The sequence below is a fragment of the Chrysemys picta genome, chromosome 4 (assembly GCF_011386835.1).
Source record: "Chrysemys picta bellii isolate R12L10 chromosome 4, ASM1138683v2, whole genome shotgun sequence".
NCBI classification, from domain to species: Eukaryota; Metazoa; Chordata; order Testudines; family Emydidae; genus Chrysemys; species Chrysemys picta.
Window position 1 is genome coordinate 133535441 of NC_088794.1, and position 17748 is coordinate 133553188.

A 17748-nucleotide genomic window follows, 5' to 3' on the forward strand; every position below is an offset into this window, starting at 1 on the left:
GGAACCACAGGTGCAAAACATAACCATTAGGATTTGGGTAGAACTCTTCGAAGCATTCGAAATCCACCATGGAAAGGAATATACAATCACTCGCATAGCTGCGAGCTCCTCTGCTGGACCTGTAGCAAGTTAAACAGTTATTTCAAAGTTTTCATATGTGTGACATAGTGGTAAAGACCCATTTTCAGCTACATTAGAAATGTACCAATACCAATTCAGTCTGTAACTTGTCACTTTTATATTCATGCAAACAGCAATGCTTTTTTCTGTATAATCTCTCTTCAAATGGAAAAAGAATCTAGGGATTTATTTTCAGGCCTTGAGGGCATGTTTTTAAATAATCTTTAGTTTTCCAAAAGGAGCAGTCCTCTTAAATTATTCAGTGTTTATACCCTGACAGTAGTGAAAGATAGTTAATCATTTTCAGTTTGCTTGCAGACATTAATGAGAAGAATGGTATTACATTCTTCCACGTTTTGCTAGTAATAAGGCTAAAGTGTACATAGACTAATATATGTCCTACTTAACTTCATGAATAAAAGCACGCTAATGCTGGCTTGTTTTTCCATGTGATGGAAAAAATGGATACTGCATACAATAACTTGCTTTAAGTTTGGATCGCTTGATTTTTTGAATATGGCAAATAACGACATCACAAGTTTAAAGTGGAGAATCTCATTATTGCTAAACATTGTGCAGCATGAGGTATACTCTCCTTGTCTCATTTGCAGACTAATACCCTACCAAAACCAAATTAGCACTGTTAGATTCCAAAGGATTTAGTCAACTGTAAGTACAGTGCAAAAAATTAATTGCATGTTTCTTTTTAGTGTGTACATAAAATGCATAACTCTCAAAATGAGTGTGACACAAAGAAACCTTTAGATCAGTGAGTCTTGGAGAGTTAACTAAACTATGTGACTTTATGCAGGTCACTGCTGTTGCCCAGCAGAATCAAGGAGATGCACCTGAACCCCAGGATATGAAGGTAGCAGAAGTCCTTTTTGATTCTGCAGATGCTAATGCTATTAAAGAAGTAAATCTTGCTTATGAGAATGTTAAAGAAGTAGATGGCTTAGATGTTTCTAAAGAAGGTACAGAAGCCTGGGAGGCAGCAATGAAACGGTATGATGAAAGAATTGATAGGGTTGAAACAAGAATAACTGCTAGTCTACGAGACCAGCTTGGCACAGCAAAGAATGCTAATGAAATGTTCAGGATCTTCTCCAGATTCAATGCTTTGTTTGTCAGACCTCACATTCGGGGTGCTATTCGTGAATATCAAACACAATTGATCCAGCGTGTAAAAGATGATATAGAGTCTCTTCATGACAAATTCAAGGTACAATACCCACAAAGTCAGGCTTGCAAAATGAGTCATGTTCGTGACTTGCCTCCCGTGTCTGGGTCTATAATCTGGGCCAAACAGATTGATCGACAGCTCACAGCCTACATGAAGCGTGTTGAAGATGTGCTTGGCAAAGGTTGGGAGAACCATGTTGAAGGCCAGAAGCTGAAGCAAGATGGCGACAGCTTCCGTATGAAGCTCAACACTCAAGAAATATTTGATGATTGGGCAAGGAAGGTTCAGCAGCGCAATCTTGGTGTGTGTGGCCGTATCTTCACTATTGAAAGCACTCGTGTTAGAGGCCGAACTGGAAATGTCCTCAAACTAAAAGTCAACTTTCTCCCAGAAATAATAACACTCTCAAAAGAAGTCCGCAACCTTAAGTGGTTTGGATTTCGTGTTCCACTTGCAATTGTCAACAAAGCTCACCAAGCAAACCAGCTCTATCCTTTTGCTATTTCTCTGATTGAAAGTGTCCGTACGTATGAACGGACTTGTGAGAAGGTGGAAGAGCGTAACACTATTTCTCTGCTGATAGCCGGTCTAAAGAAGGAAGTGCAGGCTTTGATTGGAGAAGGTATTGCCCTGGTGTGGGAGTCATACAAACTTGACCCCTATGTACAACGCCTAGCAGAGACTGTCTTCAGCTTCCAAGAAAAGGTTTGTTCTACTGATTATGTTCTTTTTTTTCTAAGTGAGACTCTGCACATATCAGTGACAGTTGAGTTTATTAGCAACAAAATAGTTTAGTTTTGGATTCTATACTATTCAGGACACAGCTGTCTTTCTCTTGGAAAATAATCTGTGAGAGATCTAAGCAATAGTTGCATAATGTCTTATAGTATTGAAGAAGTCACTGAACAGAGAAACCATTGACAAGATGTATGCTCTCAGATTATTACCTGGTAATGTGGCAAATGTTCTTTTTCAGGGATGGTAGAGAAACCATATCTTATTAAAAAAATGCTAATTTAGTAAAGTAGCTACTGAAATCTTTTAGTTAGTGATTATAATGTGAACACACTTTGTATTAATGCTTTATATTCTAGTATAGCATCAGTTACTGAGAAACATGCATGCAGGTTTTTAAAAAGTATCTCCCTTTTAGATTAAGGGAATTAGCCAAATGTTTGTGCTAACTTAGTCTAATTCTGACATCTCCATTGTCAGGCAAGTTCCCAGAGACTTCAGTGAATGAAAATAGAGTAGTGACCTGCCCCCCGCAAGAATGGAAGTAGCTCTGTTTGTGAGAGAGGGATGTTTTATCACTTTCACCAACATGGCAGATTGATATCAGCAAAGTGCTAACATTAAATTTTCCCTTAGGTGGATGATCTGCTCATTATTGAAGAAAAAATAGACCTGGAAGTTCGATCCTTGGAAACCTGCATGTATGATCATAAGACTTTTTCAGAAATCTTGAACAGAGTTCAAAAAGCTGTGGATGACTTGAATCTTCATTCATATTCCAATTTGCCGATCTGGGTCAATAAGTTGGATATGGAGGTAGGTCTTTCACTCAAAGTGAACAGCCTTCAAAGGTGTTAAATGGCGAAGTAGTTTGTCACTAACAGCATGGTCTACCACTCTCAAGTGACATAGAGTAAGAATTTCCAATCTATTTGCCACTTCCTGAATATCTCTACAAATGCCATTTAGGACATTTGGCAGGCTCTTAGGCAGACAGATAAGAGTGCTTAGCTACCGATGACTGGAATTAATGGATTCCAGGGAAGACTTGCTAGCTCTTCAGCTGACAGGATAATAGCTAAAGGCTTAATGGATGGTTGAATATGGCAGGGTAGGGAACAGGTTCCCCAATGTGGGTGAACATCAGCACCTTAATACAGACAATACTAATCATAATGCTAAGGTGCAGTCCCTTACTTAGGACAACATGGCAGTAAATCTGACATTTAGGTCCCCTCCTAAAACATAGATTTTAAATACTCTAAACAGTAGTCTAACATGTTGACATAAACTTCCTTTGCTTTAAAAGTGTTTATTTAAAGAAAAAAACCCACTCCTGTTCTAAGGTGTAAGGCTGAATTTCCATCCTTTTAAGAGTCCTGCTGTATCTGAAAGTTTCAGGGATTTCTTGACAATGGGGGACTCTTATGGAGAGAACCCATGATATAAGTGTCTTTCTGCCAGATTTCTTTGTATTTGTTTTCAATATGGCTTCTTCCTCCCTTAGATTGAACGAATACTAGGAGTTCGTCTACAGGCTGGGCTGAGAGCTTGGACCCAAGTTCTTCTTGGACAAGCTGATGATAAAGCAGAAGTTGACATGGATACAGATGCGCCTCAAGTCAGTCACAAGCCTGGTGGGGAGCCAAAGATCAAAGTAAGTTACATTTGACTGTTACTCATTATGCTTTTTGTTAAAATAAGACCATACAGAATCTTGAGTAGAAATAAAATACTCTTGTGGTACATATTGCTATATAATGTAAGTTCTTCAAGTTATGGTCCTGATTTGTATTCCACTGGGGGTTATATGCACACGCCATGCGTGAGAAGCTGGAGCTTTGAAAGTAGTAGTATCTCTTGGTCCACACATACGCCCTTGCTTCGCTGAAGTCAAGGGAACCTTTGGTACTGAGGCAGTCCCCCTTTCTGGCTCCAGTTCCAACTGCAGATCATGTACCACAGGCACCATGGAGACTTGAGTCCTCCCCTGAGCCTCTTGAGTTCTTTTCCTTGGGGGAGGTGAGGTCTCCATGTCTTCAAGTGCTGTCTTCCTCTGCGGGATACGCTCTCCTACATTAGACTTTCCTCCTTCGGGACATGTTCCCGCCCATTCCCCTATGGCTCCTGTGGATCCACCAGTTCTGAGGGCACCGCCATTCGAACTGGACTTTGATTTTTTGTTATTGGAGGACTTGGATGGAGTGTAGGATCTGCCCCTTCCATAACCAGTATGATTACCCTAAGGTTCCGCAGACTCAATGGCCGTACCCTCCCTTTTCCCAGCAACGGAACCATTGGTACCCTGCTCTTTGGGGCCCTCCACCCCAACAGATCTGCCTGGTTGGCCGTACTGGGTATTGTGGCCTCGGTATCTGCCTTTGGAACCTTCCCACTCCACTCAAGAGGCATTCCCTACCTCACCTCTTTGACCGTCATCGAGTAGGCATTCTGAACCAATATTGGCAGGTGCTCCCCTTAGTCCAACTCTGATAGTACCGCTGGAACCAGAGCAGTTCCCTTCATCTCCACATGCTGTAGTGTCTTTGTCTCCCTCCTCGCCCCTGGATGATTACTGTCAGTTCCAAGAACTGTTACATAGGGTGGCTAATACCCTCCACATTCCACTGTACAGAACAAACAGCATCAGCTGTCTGATATCTTACACGCCTTGATACTTGCCAGAATGGCTCTACCAATCAGTGATACTGTTCTTCAGCTGTCCTGGACTGTCTGGCACACTCCAACCACTTACACATCTACCCCCAAGGGGCGGAGAAGAGGTATTGTGTACCTGCAAAGGGGTCTGATTTTTCTCATCCCGCCCATCCAATTTCCTCATCATACAGGCAGTGACAGAGCGGGCCCGGTAGCAATGCTGACGCTCCACCCCAGCAGATAATGAGGGCAAGCGACTGGACATCTTGTGTCAGAAGGTATTCTTTTCTGCCAGCCTCCAATTTCGCATTTCCAAGTACTTGGCTCTGTTCGCTAAATACAACTTCCTTACCTACGGCAAGTTGGTGGGACTTCGCAGACAAACTTCCCCAGCAGGATCAAACCTGCTTCCAGGCTATCCTACAGGAGGGGAAACTAGTTGAAGGACGACGCTCCAGGCCACGGTGGACGTGGCAGACGCTACTTCGCGCACTATGGCTTTGGGGATCGTTGTGTGGAGGGAATCATGGCTGCATTCGTCAGGTTTCCCAAGGGAAGTCCAGAACACCACTAGAAGACCTCCCTTTCGATGGGTCTCATCTCTTCAGTCAGAAGACAGATGATTCCCTCCATTCCATCCAAGGCTCCAGAACCGCTCTGCAATCACTGGGTATCTACACACCAGCAACCAAGTGCAAGTCTTACTCGACCTAGAAGTGGACTCTCTCCTGCAAAGAAGAGTGATGGAACCTGTTCCTATGACCTATCAGGGTGCAGTGTTCTATTCCACCTATTTTCTAGTCCCCAAGAGGGGCATGTTGAGACTGATCTTAGACCTCCATCATCTCAACTGCTTCATACGCAAGCCAAAGTTTCATATGGTCACCCTAGCAGCCATCGTTCCTTTGTTAGAGAGAGGCATGTATTTTACAGCTCTCAATATGCAGGATGCTTACTTCCACATGGATATCCATCCTGCCCACAGACGTTTCCTGAGATTCAAGGTTCTACCTTTTGGACTCATCACTGCTTCACAAGTCTTCATCAAAGTTTTCTCAGGAGCAGTGGACCACCTCCACCGCCAAGGGGTCTCTATATTCCCTTGACGATTTGATCATGCTGCTAGCAGCCAAAGGGGAGGGTCGTTCCTTGACCTCCATGCTGCTTACACTCCGCTCCTCCCTGGCAGTGAGTGTAAACATCAGAAAATCAATTGGATCCCACACAGTCCCTAGAATTCATTGGGGTCTGTATCGATGCAATATCAGCATGTGCCCACCTCCCAGAGGACAGGTTCCAAGCCCTACAAGAGCTGATTTCCACTGCAATTTCCAGTCCTTCTGTTCTGGCCAGAACTTGCCTTTCTCTTCTTGGCTACATGGTGACTTGTACATACATTACTGCCTGAGCTTGTCTCCACTTTTGTTGCTTGCAGCTGTGGCTCCAGAGGACCTATTCTCCCATGAACTACATCATGGACTTTCTACTGACCGTTCCCCAAGAGCTTCTCTCCTCCCTCTAGTGGTGGACAGATCCAGGTCAGGTCTGAACCGGAATGCCATTCCTTCCATCCTCCAAGCATGACTATCACCGCAGATGTGTTACTTGTCGGATGGGGTCCCACATGGGCGAGCACATGACTCAGGAGCCTTGGACTGCTTGGGAATCCTGGATGCCCATCAACATCCAAGAACTTTGGGCTGTGCGTAGAGCATGTTGTGCATTTCTCACATTTGTTCATTCCTGTCATGTTCTCATCATGTCAAACAACACTATCACTGTTTACTAAATCAACCAACAAGGGGCCATGACGTCACAGACACTTAGTACGGAGGCAGTTGATCTTTGGGATTGGTGCATTGCTCGAAGATCCTGTTGTCAGCAGCATACCTTTCCGGAACTCAGAACATAATTGCGAACTCTCTCAGCAGGAAATTCATGACTGATCACAAATGGGAGCTCCACGACACCGTGGTCACCAACATTTTTAACCACTGTGGGATTCTGACCGGGGACATCTTCGCCTCCCACACCAACAGCAAATGTACCCAATATTCCTCTGAGGGAGAGAGGGGCTCAGTGACCTTTCCCAAGGTGATGCCCTAGTCCTCTGCAAGTCAGACCAGATCAATTATGCATTTCCCCCCTAGAGCTTCTGCCACGTGTCCTACACAAGATCAGATGCGAGAGAATGAAGTTCACTCTGATTGCCCCTCTGGCCTTGCAGTTCTGGGTTCCCTTCGTCCCCATATGTCAGTGTATTCCCCCTGCTTCCACGGCCAGCTTTTCTGGAACTCCTCAAATGACATGGCTGCAGGACCCAGCATCCCAATCCAGACACTCTTCACATCCGAGCTTATTTTTTGGATGGGCATCTTCACTAGAGCAGGAACGTTCGTCAGCAGTACAAGACAACTTCTTGAAGAGCAGAGAAGAGTCCACAAGGCAGTCCTATAGGGCCAAGTGGAAGTGTTTCACCTCATGGACCCAACAGAGGGATCTTGCTCCTGAAGATGTGGACATCCCTCTTCTTTTGGACTATCTTCTCTCCCTGAAGACGTCCGGCCTCATTCTCAACTCCATCAAGGTGCATATAACCACTATCAGTGCCTTTCACCCTCCTGTGGAGGGGCACTCTCTTTACTCACCCTTGACTACCAGGTTTTGGAAGGACCTCCGATGGACTTATCCTCCCCTTCAATCCATTGCTCCCCCAATGGGACCTCAACCTTCTCCTCACGGTGTTGACAAAATTTCCCTTTGAACCTCTGGCCACCTCCTCCCTGTCTCTCCTCTCCATGAAGGTCACTTTCCTGGTAGCTATTACTTCTGGGTTGGAGAACTGGGGGTCATGGTGATGGACCCCTCCCCTTTACCATGTTCTGTAAGGACAGTGTTTCCCTGTGCTTCACCCCAAGTTTCTGCCAAAGGTTGTATCCCATTTTCATCTCAACCAATCAATACACTTACCTGCTTTCTTTCTGAAACCTCACGCCTCAGTGGAGGAACGGCGCCGTCACTCCCTCGATGTCTGCTGGGCCCTGGCTTTCTACCTTCAGAGGATGAGATGATTCATGAAGTCCCCTAGACATTTTATCGCTATAGAAGGAAGGATTAAAGGGCAAGTGATTTCCATTCAGCGGATTTCTAAGTGGGTTTTGGGGTGCATTACACTATCAGTTATCGGGACTGTCCCCATGCCTTGGGGTACAAGCCCACTCCCAAGAGTGCAAGCATAGACTACAACTGTGCTTCACAATGTACCAGTTACGGACATATGTAGGGCGGTCACGTGGAGTTCGGTACGTACCTCTCTTCCCATTATGCCTTGGTGCAAGACTCTGCGATGGATACCTCGCTTGGTGCGGCTGTGCTCCATTCCACGGTTTCATCATCTTCCTCGCACCCTGCTTGTTGTTAACCCTCAGTGGTATACAATAGGGACCATCACTCGAAGAAGAGGTGGCAGGCTTTGTCTAAAATGTATTTTGAGTTGTATATCTTTAGCTGGCGCAGCAAGCTCTTATTTAGCAAAATTGAAACTGAATGTGGTGTCTTTCTATGCCTGTAGAATGTTGTACATGAACTGAGGATAACCAACCAGGTGATCTATTTGAATCCACCAATTGAAGAATGCAGATATAAGCTCTATCAAGAAATGTTTTCCTGGAAAATGGTAATACTATCACTACCCAGAATTCAAAGTCAAAGATACCAGGTAAGCATGAGAAATGTATTTATAAATCTAATAAAATGGCTGTAACTAGAACTGTTGCATTGCAGATGTACAGTATACAGATAATGTAATCTTTAATGGTTATGAAGGCCAGTTTTCATTTTCAAAAATTGCTCCAGATGTTCTGAACTTGGTATGTGCAACTTGTATTTAATTGTGGGTCTTGTCAGGTGGGTGTACACTATGAGTTGTCTGAGGAAGAGAAGTTCTATCGGAATGCCTTAACACGGATGCCTGATGGTCCTGTAGCACTGGAGGAGTCTTATTCGGCTGTTATGGGCATTGTGACAGAGGTTGAACGGTATGTTAAGGTAGGATATGAGTTCTGATTTTCAGTTTGAAATTGTAGAATAACGCATTTGATGGGCGTTACCTTTGATTAAAGATATAGAAGAGCTCTTCTAAATCCAACAATGTTACCTGTTTACTGTAATCCCCATTAATTCAGTTACATAAATAAGGAAAGTATCTACATTCTGAAAATTCACTGTTACATGGAGGTTTTTTAAATGTACTTATTAATAGGTATGGCTGCAGTACCAGTGCTTATGGGATATGCAAGCTGAAAACGTATATAACCGTCTTGGAGAAGATTTAAATAAGTGGCAAGCCCTCTTAGTTCAGATAAGGAAGTCTAGAGGAACCTTTGACAATGCAGAAACCAGGAAGGAATTTGGACCTGTTATCATAGACTATGGGAAGGTAAGAACCTGAAACTTTCATGCATCTTGTAAAAGTAACCTGTGGAAATAAAGGTTTCAGAGTAGCAGCCGTGTTAGTCTGTATCCGCAAAAAGAACAGGAGTACTTGTGGCACGTTAATCTCTAAGGTGCCACAAGTACTCCTGTTCTTTTTGTGGAAATAAACTTCAGAATGGGCTTATAGAGGTTAAAATGAGACTTCATAACTAATAGTAATACTCAGTAAACTTTCTTGATTGTAGGTACAATTTAAGGTGAACCTGAAATATGACTCTTGGCATAAGGAAGTACTCAGTAAATTTGGCCAAATGCTAGGTCAGAACATGACCGAGTTCCACTCTCAAATTTCTAAGGTAAGAATAGTCCAAACAATGATTCCTTATTACAAAATCAACTTACCACATCCACCTTTAAAATACTGTTGTTTTTTTGTTTCCTCCCCTCCCCCTAACAGTCCCGTCAAGAGTTGGAGCAGCATTTAGTGGACACTGCTAGCACATCAGATGCAGTGACATTCATCACATATGTACAATCCCTGAAACGTAAAATCAAGCAGTTTGAGAAACAAGTTGAGGTAAGTTGTCACTTTCTTACTAACATCTTGTTTCTGGAAATCCTTAAAAGCTTTTTTACAGCAAGGGGACAATTGATCATGACCAGTCTAAGCCTCCTAAGAGAAACCTTGCCTCTAATTTCCTGTCCTAGTAACTCTTCTAGATAAACACTTTCAAAGCAAGATTCTATAGTGAGCCTTACTGAGTTACTTTATACTTCTGAGGGTTCTTTAGGCTGATCTATTGCTGATTTCTCTTTTAAACTTCTGGCTATCTGAATTTCTAATAGAACTTCTAGCTAACAGAGAAATTAAAGTAGGTTACATTCTAACAATGTTTGTGTGGACTGTAGCTTTACCGCAATGGTCAGCGCTTGCTAGAGAAACAGAGGTTCCAGTTTCCTTCCTCCTGGTTATACGTTGACAACATTGAAGGAGAGTGGGGTGCTTTCAATGACATAATGCGTCGCAAGGATTCTGCCATTCAGCAACAAGTAGAAAACTTGCAAATGAAGATCGTTCAAGAGGATCGAGCAGTGGAGAGCCGTACAACTGACCTGCTGATTGACTGGGAGAAAACTAAGCCTGTGACAGTGAGTTTTTTCGTGTCTCTTTGCTGAACTCACTATAGAAAGTTAGCATTCTGTAACAAAGAGGTTGTTCAGTAACCCTGAAATAGACTGGGGTGGGGGGGCATAGTTGTTACCTTTACAGATTTTTATGCAGAAATGTGAATCCTCTCTAGGGGGTTTCCTAATGACTTGGCAGAAAGTGTACCTTGTCTTTTGCTCTTGGTTTAAAACTCCAACACTTTCCCTGACGTAACTTGCATTTTAAAACAGAAACACCTCTATTGTAACTTGATTTTTACAAATTTAACTAGCAATAAGGAGTGTGTACTCTATAGAGCAGTTGGTGAGAGGAAAAATCTTGCTGAGCCTGTGTCTTAAAATAAATGTTACTAGCTAGCGTCTGCTAAAAAATCTCTTCTGCCAAGATGATTCTTTAGACATGTACCCAGGCAAGGGATCAGTAACTCATATACCCAGAGTTAAAGGTCTGCCGGGGAAACTGAAAATTCCTTAAAGCAGAAGAGATTGCATGGTGTCTGATGCTAATCAGAAGTAGTTTCTGTACAAATTTTAAGTGCTAAACCAGGGGTCTCAAATTCACGGGCCATCTGCGGCCTGCGATCCTCCCCAATGTGGCCCACAGGGCTCCAGCAGTTTTGGGGCTGGGTCTCTCCCTTGGCCCCACCTGCCGCCCATAGGCGATTTACAATGGCCCGGGGCCCCGGCAGTGCAGCAGAGTTGAGCGGCATCTGCCTGCTTGCTCCACGTGTCTGCCAGGCCCCCTTTGCGACCCCAGGGTGGGGTGGGGCTTTGCCTCTGCACGCTGCCCCCACCCTGAGCGCCCCTGTGGCCAATGGGGAGCTATGGGTGTGGTGCCTGGGGGAAGCAGCGCGCGGAGACCCCCAGGTAAGCGCCATACCCCTTGGCCCCCTTCCCATATACCCCTTCCTGCCCCCAAACTCCCTCCCAGAACCTGCACCCCCACCCCCTTCCCACCTCCAATTTCCTCCCAGAACCTGCACCCCTCCTCCCTCCCAGAGCCTGCACCCCCATCCCCTCTTTCTCCACCCCCCTCCCCCACCCAAACTCCCTCCCAGATCCTTAGGCAGTTGGGGGTAGAGTTTTTTGTGGGGGGGGGGTCAGGTTCTGGGCGGCATGAGTGACATTATTGACCCGCTGGGAGGATTTAAGGACTGGCCCTGGCCCTAAGGTAAAGTGAGTTTGAGACCCCTATGCTAAACCCTTACTCTTAACATCTGTGCCATGTTGTCCTTCATATGGTTCTTTCTAGGGAAACTTGTGTCCAGAGGAGGCTCTTCAAGCACTTACCATTTTCGAAGGGAAATTTGGTAGGTTGAAAGATGATCGTGAGAAATGTGCAAAGGCCAAAGAAGCTCTTGAGCTAACAGATACAGGACTACTCAGTGGCAGTGAAGAACGTGTGCAGGTACAAACTGTTTTTTAAAAATCCATGAATTTGGTGTTTGTAAATGGTTCTGGACAGATGACTTCTTGTAGGCAGAAGTCCTTCAATTCATTCATAGAGAAGGCATAGCAGTCAATGGTTCTCCCTTCATGCTGCCCTATCACTGTGCCCTATCCTTAACTGGGATGGTCCAGCCTTAGGGGTGAGTAACTCAGTCTCAATACCCATTCAGCCCTTGGGTTTTCCACTGAGACAGCAACCACAGACACTTGAGGGCAGCTTTATAAGATGTAGAAATCTGGCCATTAAACGAACTAGAGATGAGACTAAGGGCTTATCTACGTGACAAGTAGCTTCAAAGTCAGCGGTTCTCAAACTTCAGCGATGCGAGGACCCCCATTTTGATGGGGGGGGGGAGGAATTCAGGGACTCCACCGCTCAGCCCCAGGCCCTGCCCCCACTCCACCCCTGCCCCCTCCATTCCCCCACCCTCTGTCACTCACTCTCCCCCACCCTCACTCACTTTCACCAGGCTGGGGCAGAGGGTTGGGGTGCAGGAAGGGGTGCGGGCTCTGGAAGGGAGTTTGGGTGCAGGAGGGGGTACGGGATGCGGGCTCTGGGAGGGAGTGCAGGTTCTGTAGCTGGGGCAGGAGGTTGGGATGCGGGTTCTGGCTGGGTGGTGCGTACCTCAGGCAGCTCCCAAAAATGACCAGTATATCTCTCTGGCAGTGGTTCCTAAGTGGAAGGGTCAGGAGGTCTCTCTGCGCTGCCCCTGCCCGTAGCTCCTATTGGCTGGAGTTCCCAGTCAATGGGAGCTGCAGACTCAGCGCTCAGGGCCGGGGCAACACGTGGAGACCCCTTGCTCCTCTTCTACTCCCCCCAGAGCCACAGGGAGCAGAGTGGAACCAGGAGAGTCAGGGAGTCTGCCTTAGCCCCCCTGTGCTGCTGGACTTTTAGTGCCTAAAATCTTCCCAATTTGGCTTCAGTAGCCTCCAGGAGATAGCGCTGTTCCCCAGTGTGCAGGTGCTGGGAGGGATGGGGAGAAGTTAAGTTGATCAGCGGGGCCCGTGGACCCTCAGGGTCCCCCAGGGTCCACGGCCCCCAGTTTGAGAAATGCTGTTCTAAGCCACAGTCCAGGACTTCAACTGCACTGTAGCAGCGTCCACATGAGACATTACTGCAAGGCAAGTTTGATATACTGTAGGCGTTCACTCTTGCATGCTGGGCAGTAACTTTCCATGTAGACAAGCCTTAATTTAAGCTACTGAGCAGTCAACATATGATAACTCCTTTTGGCACCAGAGATGTGCTAGGCAAGCTAGGGTCAAGTCTCTGTCCAATTACCAGTACCCTGACCAAGTTCCTATCCCAATGATTTGTTTAACAAGTTCTGTCTAACTCAATGATAATAAATATCTGTCCTTTCTGTATAACTGACCAAAGTTTGATGTATCCCTTTGTACTGTAGGTAGCTTTAGAAGAGTTACAAGACCTCAAAGGAGTTTGGTCTGAGCTTTCCAAGGTCTGGGACCAGATTGATCAGATGAAGGAGCAGCCGTGGGTTTCAGTACAACCTCGCAAGGTACCTTTTTTATTCCGTATATAGAAATCATAACTACAGCTATATCATTCGACTCTTGGCCTTCGTGGTAAAAATACATTTAAATGTTCTAACAACTTGAAAATGAGCCAGAATATATGGCATGGTCCTTATGTATCTGAGTCTTTTTGGCATATGAAAAATAGAATTCATAACTGAGAATGCAGCCTCTATCTTAATCTAACTTGCAGCACTAATAACTTTTCCTCTTAACTGAAGCTTCAGCAGGGTAAGGCTTACAAAACAAAACCTGAAAAATTATCAGGATTGCAGAAACTGCACAACCTTAAATATATTTAATTATAGGCTACATCTGCAGAGGACAAGAACTGATGCTATATCTGTTTCTTGAAATTAAGTTGATCTAAATTAGCACTTTTCTCAAACACTTGTCTAACTTCACTGATGAAAAGCTATTGTCCAAGCTGATGCTTCTTGGATACATAAACTGAAACGAGGCTGTGACGGGTTGGTTCACAGAAATCCCCTGGGGGCTGTCATCTGATGTGTCAAGACTACTTCTGCCCCTGCTTTCCCTGCCAGCTCAGGACCCCAGCACCCTGTCTTGCTGAGCCAGACATGCCTGTCTGCTCCAACACCGACTCAGGGTCTGAACCACGTGCCCCAAAGCTGCAGACTTAATTGAAAGCAACTTAAGAAGTGTTCCTGTCTTTAACACTCAGATGCCCAACTCCCAGTGGGGTCCAAACCCCAAATAAATCCATTTTACTCATAAATTTTTTGCCCTCTATAACACTGATAGAGAGGTATGCACAGCTGTTTGCCCCCTCCCCCCAGGTATTAATGCATACTCTGGGTTAATTAATAAGTAAAAAGTGATTTTATTAAATACTGAAAGTAGGATTTAAGTGGTTCCAAGTAGTAACAGACAGAACAGAGTGAATTACCAAGCAAAATAAAACAAAACATACAAGTCTAAGTAATAAAACTGAATACAGATAAAATCTCACCCTCAGAGATGTTTCAATACGTTTCTTTCACAGACTGGATGCCTTCCTAGTCTGGGCACAATCCTTTCCCCTGGTACAGCCCTTGTTCCAGCTCAGGTGGTAGTTAGGGGATTTCTCATGATGGCCGTCTAATTTGTTCTGTTCCATCCACTTGTATATCTTTTGCATAAGGCGGGAATCCTTTGTCCCTCTGGGTTCCCACCTCTCCTTTTCAATGGAAAAGCACCAGGTTAAAGATGGATTCCAGTTCAGGTGACATGATCACATGTCACTGTAAGACTTCATTAGCCACTTGCCAGCACACATGTATACAGGAAGACTTACAAGTAAAACAGAGCCATCTACAGTCAATTGTCCTGGTTAATGGGAGCATTAAGATTCCAAACCACCATTAATGGCCCACACTTTGCATAACTACAATAGGACCTCAGAGTTATATTTCATATTTCTAGTTTCAGATACAAGTGATACACTTATACAAATAGGATGACCACACTCAGTAGATTACAAGCTTTGTAATGACAATTTACAAGAGACCTTTTGCATGAAGCATATTTTAGTTACATTATATTCACACTCATCAGCATACTTTCATAAAATCTTAGAGTGCAATGTCACACCCTCCTCCTGAACTTACTGCCAGAGACTTGGACACTGACCATGGCGGAAGCAGTATACCTAAAATTTGTTTTGGGGCTCCCCTCTGGGGCAGACACTCCTGGTCCCCCAAAAGGGAAAGAAACCCTGATCCAGCTGTGGGCTCACAGCTACCAGCTATGACAGACCTTTCACTGGCCAGAAAAATCCCCCCCCCCTTTCACTCAGGTTGCGCTTGCTTCCAGCTAGAGAATCCTTTGGGGTCTGTTCCCACTGCAGCAGTCATCAGGACCCCAACTTCCAGCTCCAGGATACGTGTCTCTGTGCACCTCTTCCACTCCATTACAGCCAGTTCGTGCTTCTGGGTCTCAATATGCTTTGTCTTTTAAGTCCAGGGTTTGCTGGTGGGCAGCCTTTTCTTTTTCTAGGGCAGCCTTTAACTGGGCAAATTGCACATCAATTTCCATATGTCTTCCCTTGAGACCGTCACTCGATGAGCTGGGGTACCACAGAGAACCCCCTCCTGCCAGAACAGGCACCCCTCCACTCCTGTCTTGCTAAGTTATGAACTCTAGTCAGCTTCAGCACAGACACCGAGGTTGGGCCACACCCATCTGCAGTTCACTGAAACTGAGATGCACTCAGCTCAAGGGCTTCTTAGTTAACAGAGACTTTCCCAGCACAAAGTGTTTAGCCTTTCTGGGCAATTTGCAACTTGTGTAGTTCTAGCTTCTTCTGATCTTCACTCTTACTTATTTTGCTTCCTTTTCTGTCCCTATTTCCCTTACCCAAAATAAGCAAACAGAAAATAACAAACCAGTAACAACTTTGTCTGTTCTCCAGCCACCACACTTAAAACTCATTTAAAATCACTACCAGTATCTCAAAGCAATCAGCTGTGCACAGATCCTGCCGACTACGCCACTGTGACGGGTTGGATCACAGAAACCCCCTTGGGGTGGCCAACTGATGTGCCAAGACTACTTCTGCCCCTGCTTTCCCTGCCAGCTTGGGACTCCAGCACCCTGTCTGTGTCGGAGCAGACTGGCGTGTCTGGCTCAACAAGATAGGGTGCTGGAGTCCCAAGCTGGCAGGGAAACCAGGGGCAGAAGTAGTCTGTTGGCCAATCAGTTGGCCGCCCCAAGGGGGTTTCTGTGATCCAACCCGTCACAAAGGCTTCTACCTCTTATCTGTAAGGAAGAATGTCACAATTTCATGACCACTGTGATCTAGTGTAAAATTACTTCATGCTGTGCTACTCCAATGATCAAGGGATAGAGAAAACTAGTATTGTACCAACAGTCACGAATTAAGCTTAAAGCAGTATTGTTGACTCCATATAATGTGCTGAGGTGGAATATATCAACAAAAGCCTGGAGAATCTGTTGGAATGATGAGGTTTTGAGGGGCAATTGAATGTTTTCATACTTCTAGTATTTGGTTTGCCTGCCTTGTATACAGCTATATTTATTGTTGGCAAAATTAAATATATGCAGCATAGGAAAGCATGATCAATATTATCTAAGGCTACGTCTACACTACCCGCCTGAATCAGCGGGTAGAAATCAGTCTCTCGGGGATCAAATTATCGTGTCTCGTCGGGACACGACAATCGATCCCTGAATCGATGCTTGTACTCCACCAGTGGAGGTAGGAGTAAGCGCCGTCGACGGGGGAGCCGCGGAGGTCGATTTGCCGCCGTCCTCACAGCGGGGTAAGTCGGCTCCGATACGTTGAATTCAGCTATGCTATTTGCGTAACTGAATTTGCGTATCTTAAATCGACCCTCCCCCTTCCCCCCCGTAGTGAGGACGTAGCCTAAGGGTGATTCTCCCATTCTTAAAGAACAGTTGAATAAAAATGTTAAGATGACAAACTGTAAGTAAAACTAATAACTGTTGTAATATCCAGTTTACTAGAGTGATTGTGTTTATCATAATGTCGTTGGAAGATGAATTCTTTCTTGGCTTCTGTATTTTATTGACAGCTTCGACAAAATTTGGATGGCTTACTGAACCAGTTGAAAAACTTCCCTGCTCATTTGCGGCAGTATGCCTCCTATGAATACGTTCTGAGGCTTCTGAAGGGTTACATGAAGGTAAGCTGTACTTACCCTTGATAACTAATTAAAAAAATTAAGTGCATCCATTAACTTAATATATGCTGTCTCACATTCTAGATAAACATGTTGGTGATTGAACTGAAATCTGAGGCTCTTAAAGATCGTCACTGGAAGCAGCTGATGAAGAAACTTCATGTGAACTGGGCTGTCTCTGAACTAACCCTGGGACAGATCTGGGATGTTGACTTGCAGAAGAATGAAGCAATTGTCAAAGATGTACTTCTTGTGGCTCAGGGAGAGATGGCTTTGGAGGAGTTCTTGAAACAGGCTAGTATCTATCATTACATACACTAGACCTGTTGTGCAGGAGAGGTTTTAGAGGTATAAATTAATTTGCTGACAGCTATGTAACAAGTTAGATTTTGGATACCCAGGATGGTGAAAGTGAAATGCTTTAGATCTTCACCATACACTTTTAGTTCTAAATAACTGAGTAAATTAAACACAAAAACTGACACAACATGAAACCCTATAGGTTTAGGGGTTTTATTAAAAGCTTTGCAAGTTTACTGAAGGTACTGTAACTTAAACTTAAAGATAAGTCAAGTAAAATACATAGCTAGTATGTTACTATTATAAAACTTCTAAATAGAAGACTGGAAACTGCCTTCTCTAATTTCATTTTATGACTTGCAATAATTTTAACTCTGACCCAGAAGACATAATTATGAAATCTTCCACCATATGATTCACAGCAATCCATGACCTGCAGGTTCATGTGCTCTGTAAAAAGATAAGAATACAGCTCATGTAACTACATTTCTATACTATAGA

General features: G+C 44.5%; 2 protein-coding genes across 3 annotated transcripts in view; one reads left to right on the forward strand and one right to left on the reverse strand.

The window, feature by feature from the left end:
- Positions 1 to 17748, reverse strand: part of LOC135983199 (uncharacterized) — a 372285-nt gene that overhangs the window by 161541 nt on the left and 192996 nt on the right. The window lies entirely within an intron of this gene.
- LOC101950650 (cytoplasmic dynein 1 heavy chain 1-like) overlaps positions 1 to 17748 on the forward strand; it is an 82998-nt gene that overhangs the window by 15304 nt on the left and 49946 nt on the right. For both annotated transcript variants that reach the window (XM_065593601.1, XM_065593600.1), the window contains exons 8-20: positions 932 to 2008; positions 2675 to 2854; positions 3546 to 3695; positions 8268 to 8414; positions 8603 to 8743; positions 8958 to 9134; positions 9376 to 9486; positions 9588 to 9707; positions 10040 to 10279; positions 11550 to 11705; positions 13153 to 13266; positions 16840 to 16950; positions 17032 to 17241. In XM_065593601.1, the coding sequence (XP_065449673.1) occupies positions 932 to 2008; positions 2675 to 2854; positions 3546 to 3695; positions 8268 to 8414; positions 8603 to 8743; positions 8958 to 9134; positions 9376 to 9486; positions 9588 to 9707; positions 10040 to 10279; positions 11550 to 11705; positions 13153 to 13266; positions 16840 to 16950; positions 17032 to 17241 (2934 nt within the window). The remainder of the gene's footprint in view (positions 1 to 931; positions 2009 to 2674; positions 2855 to 3545; positions 3696 to 8267; positions 8415 to 8602; positions 8744 to 8957; positions 9135 to 9375; positions 9487 to 9587; positions 9708 to 10039; positions 10280 to 11549; positions 11706 to 13152; positions 13267 to 16839; positions 16951 to 17031; positions 17242 to 17748) is intronic.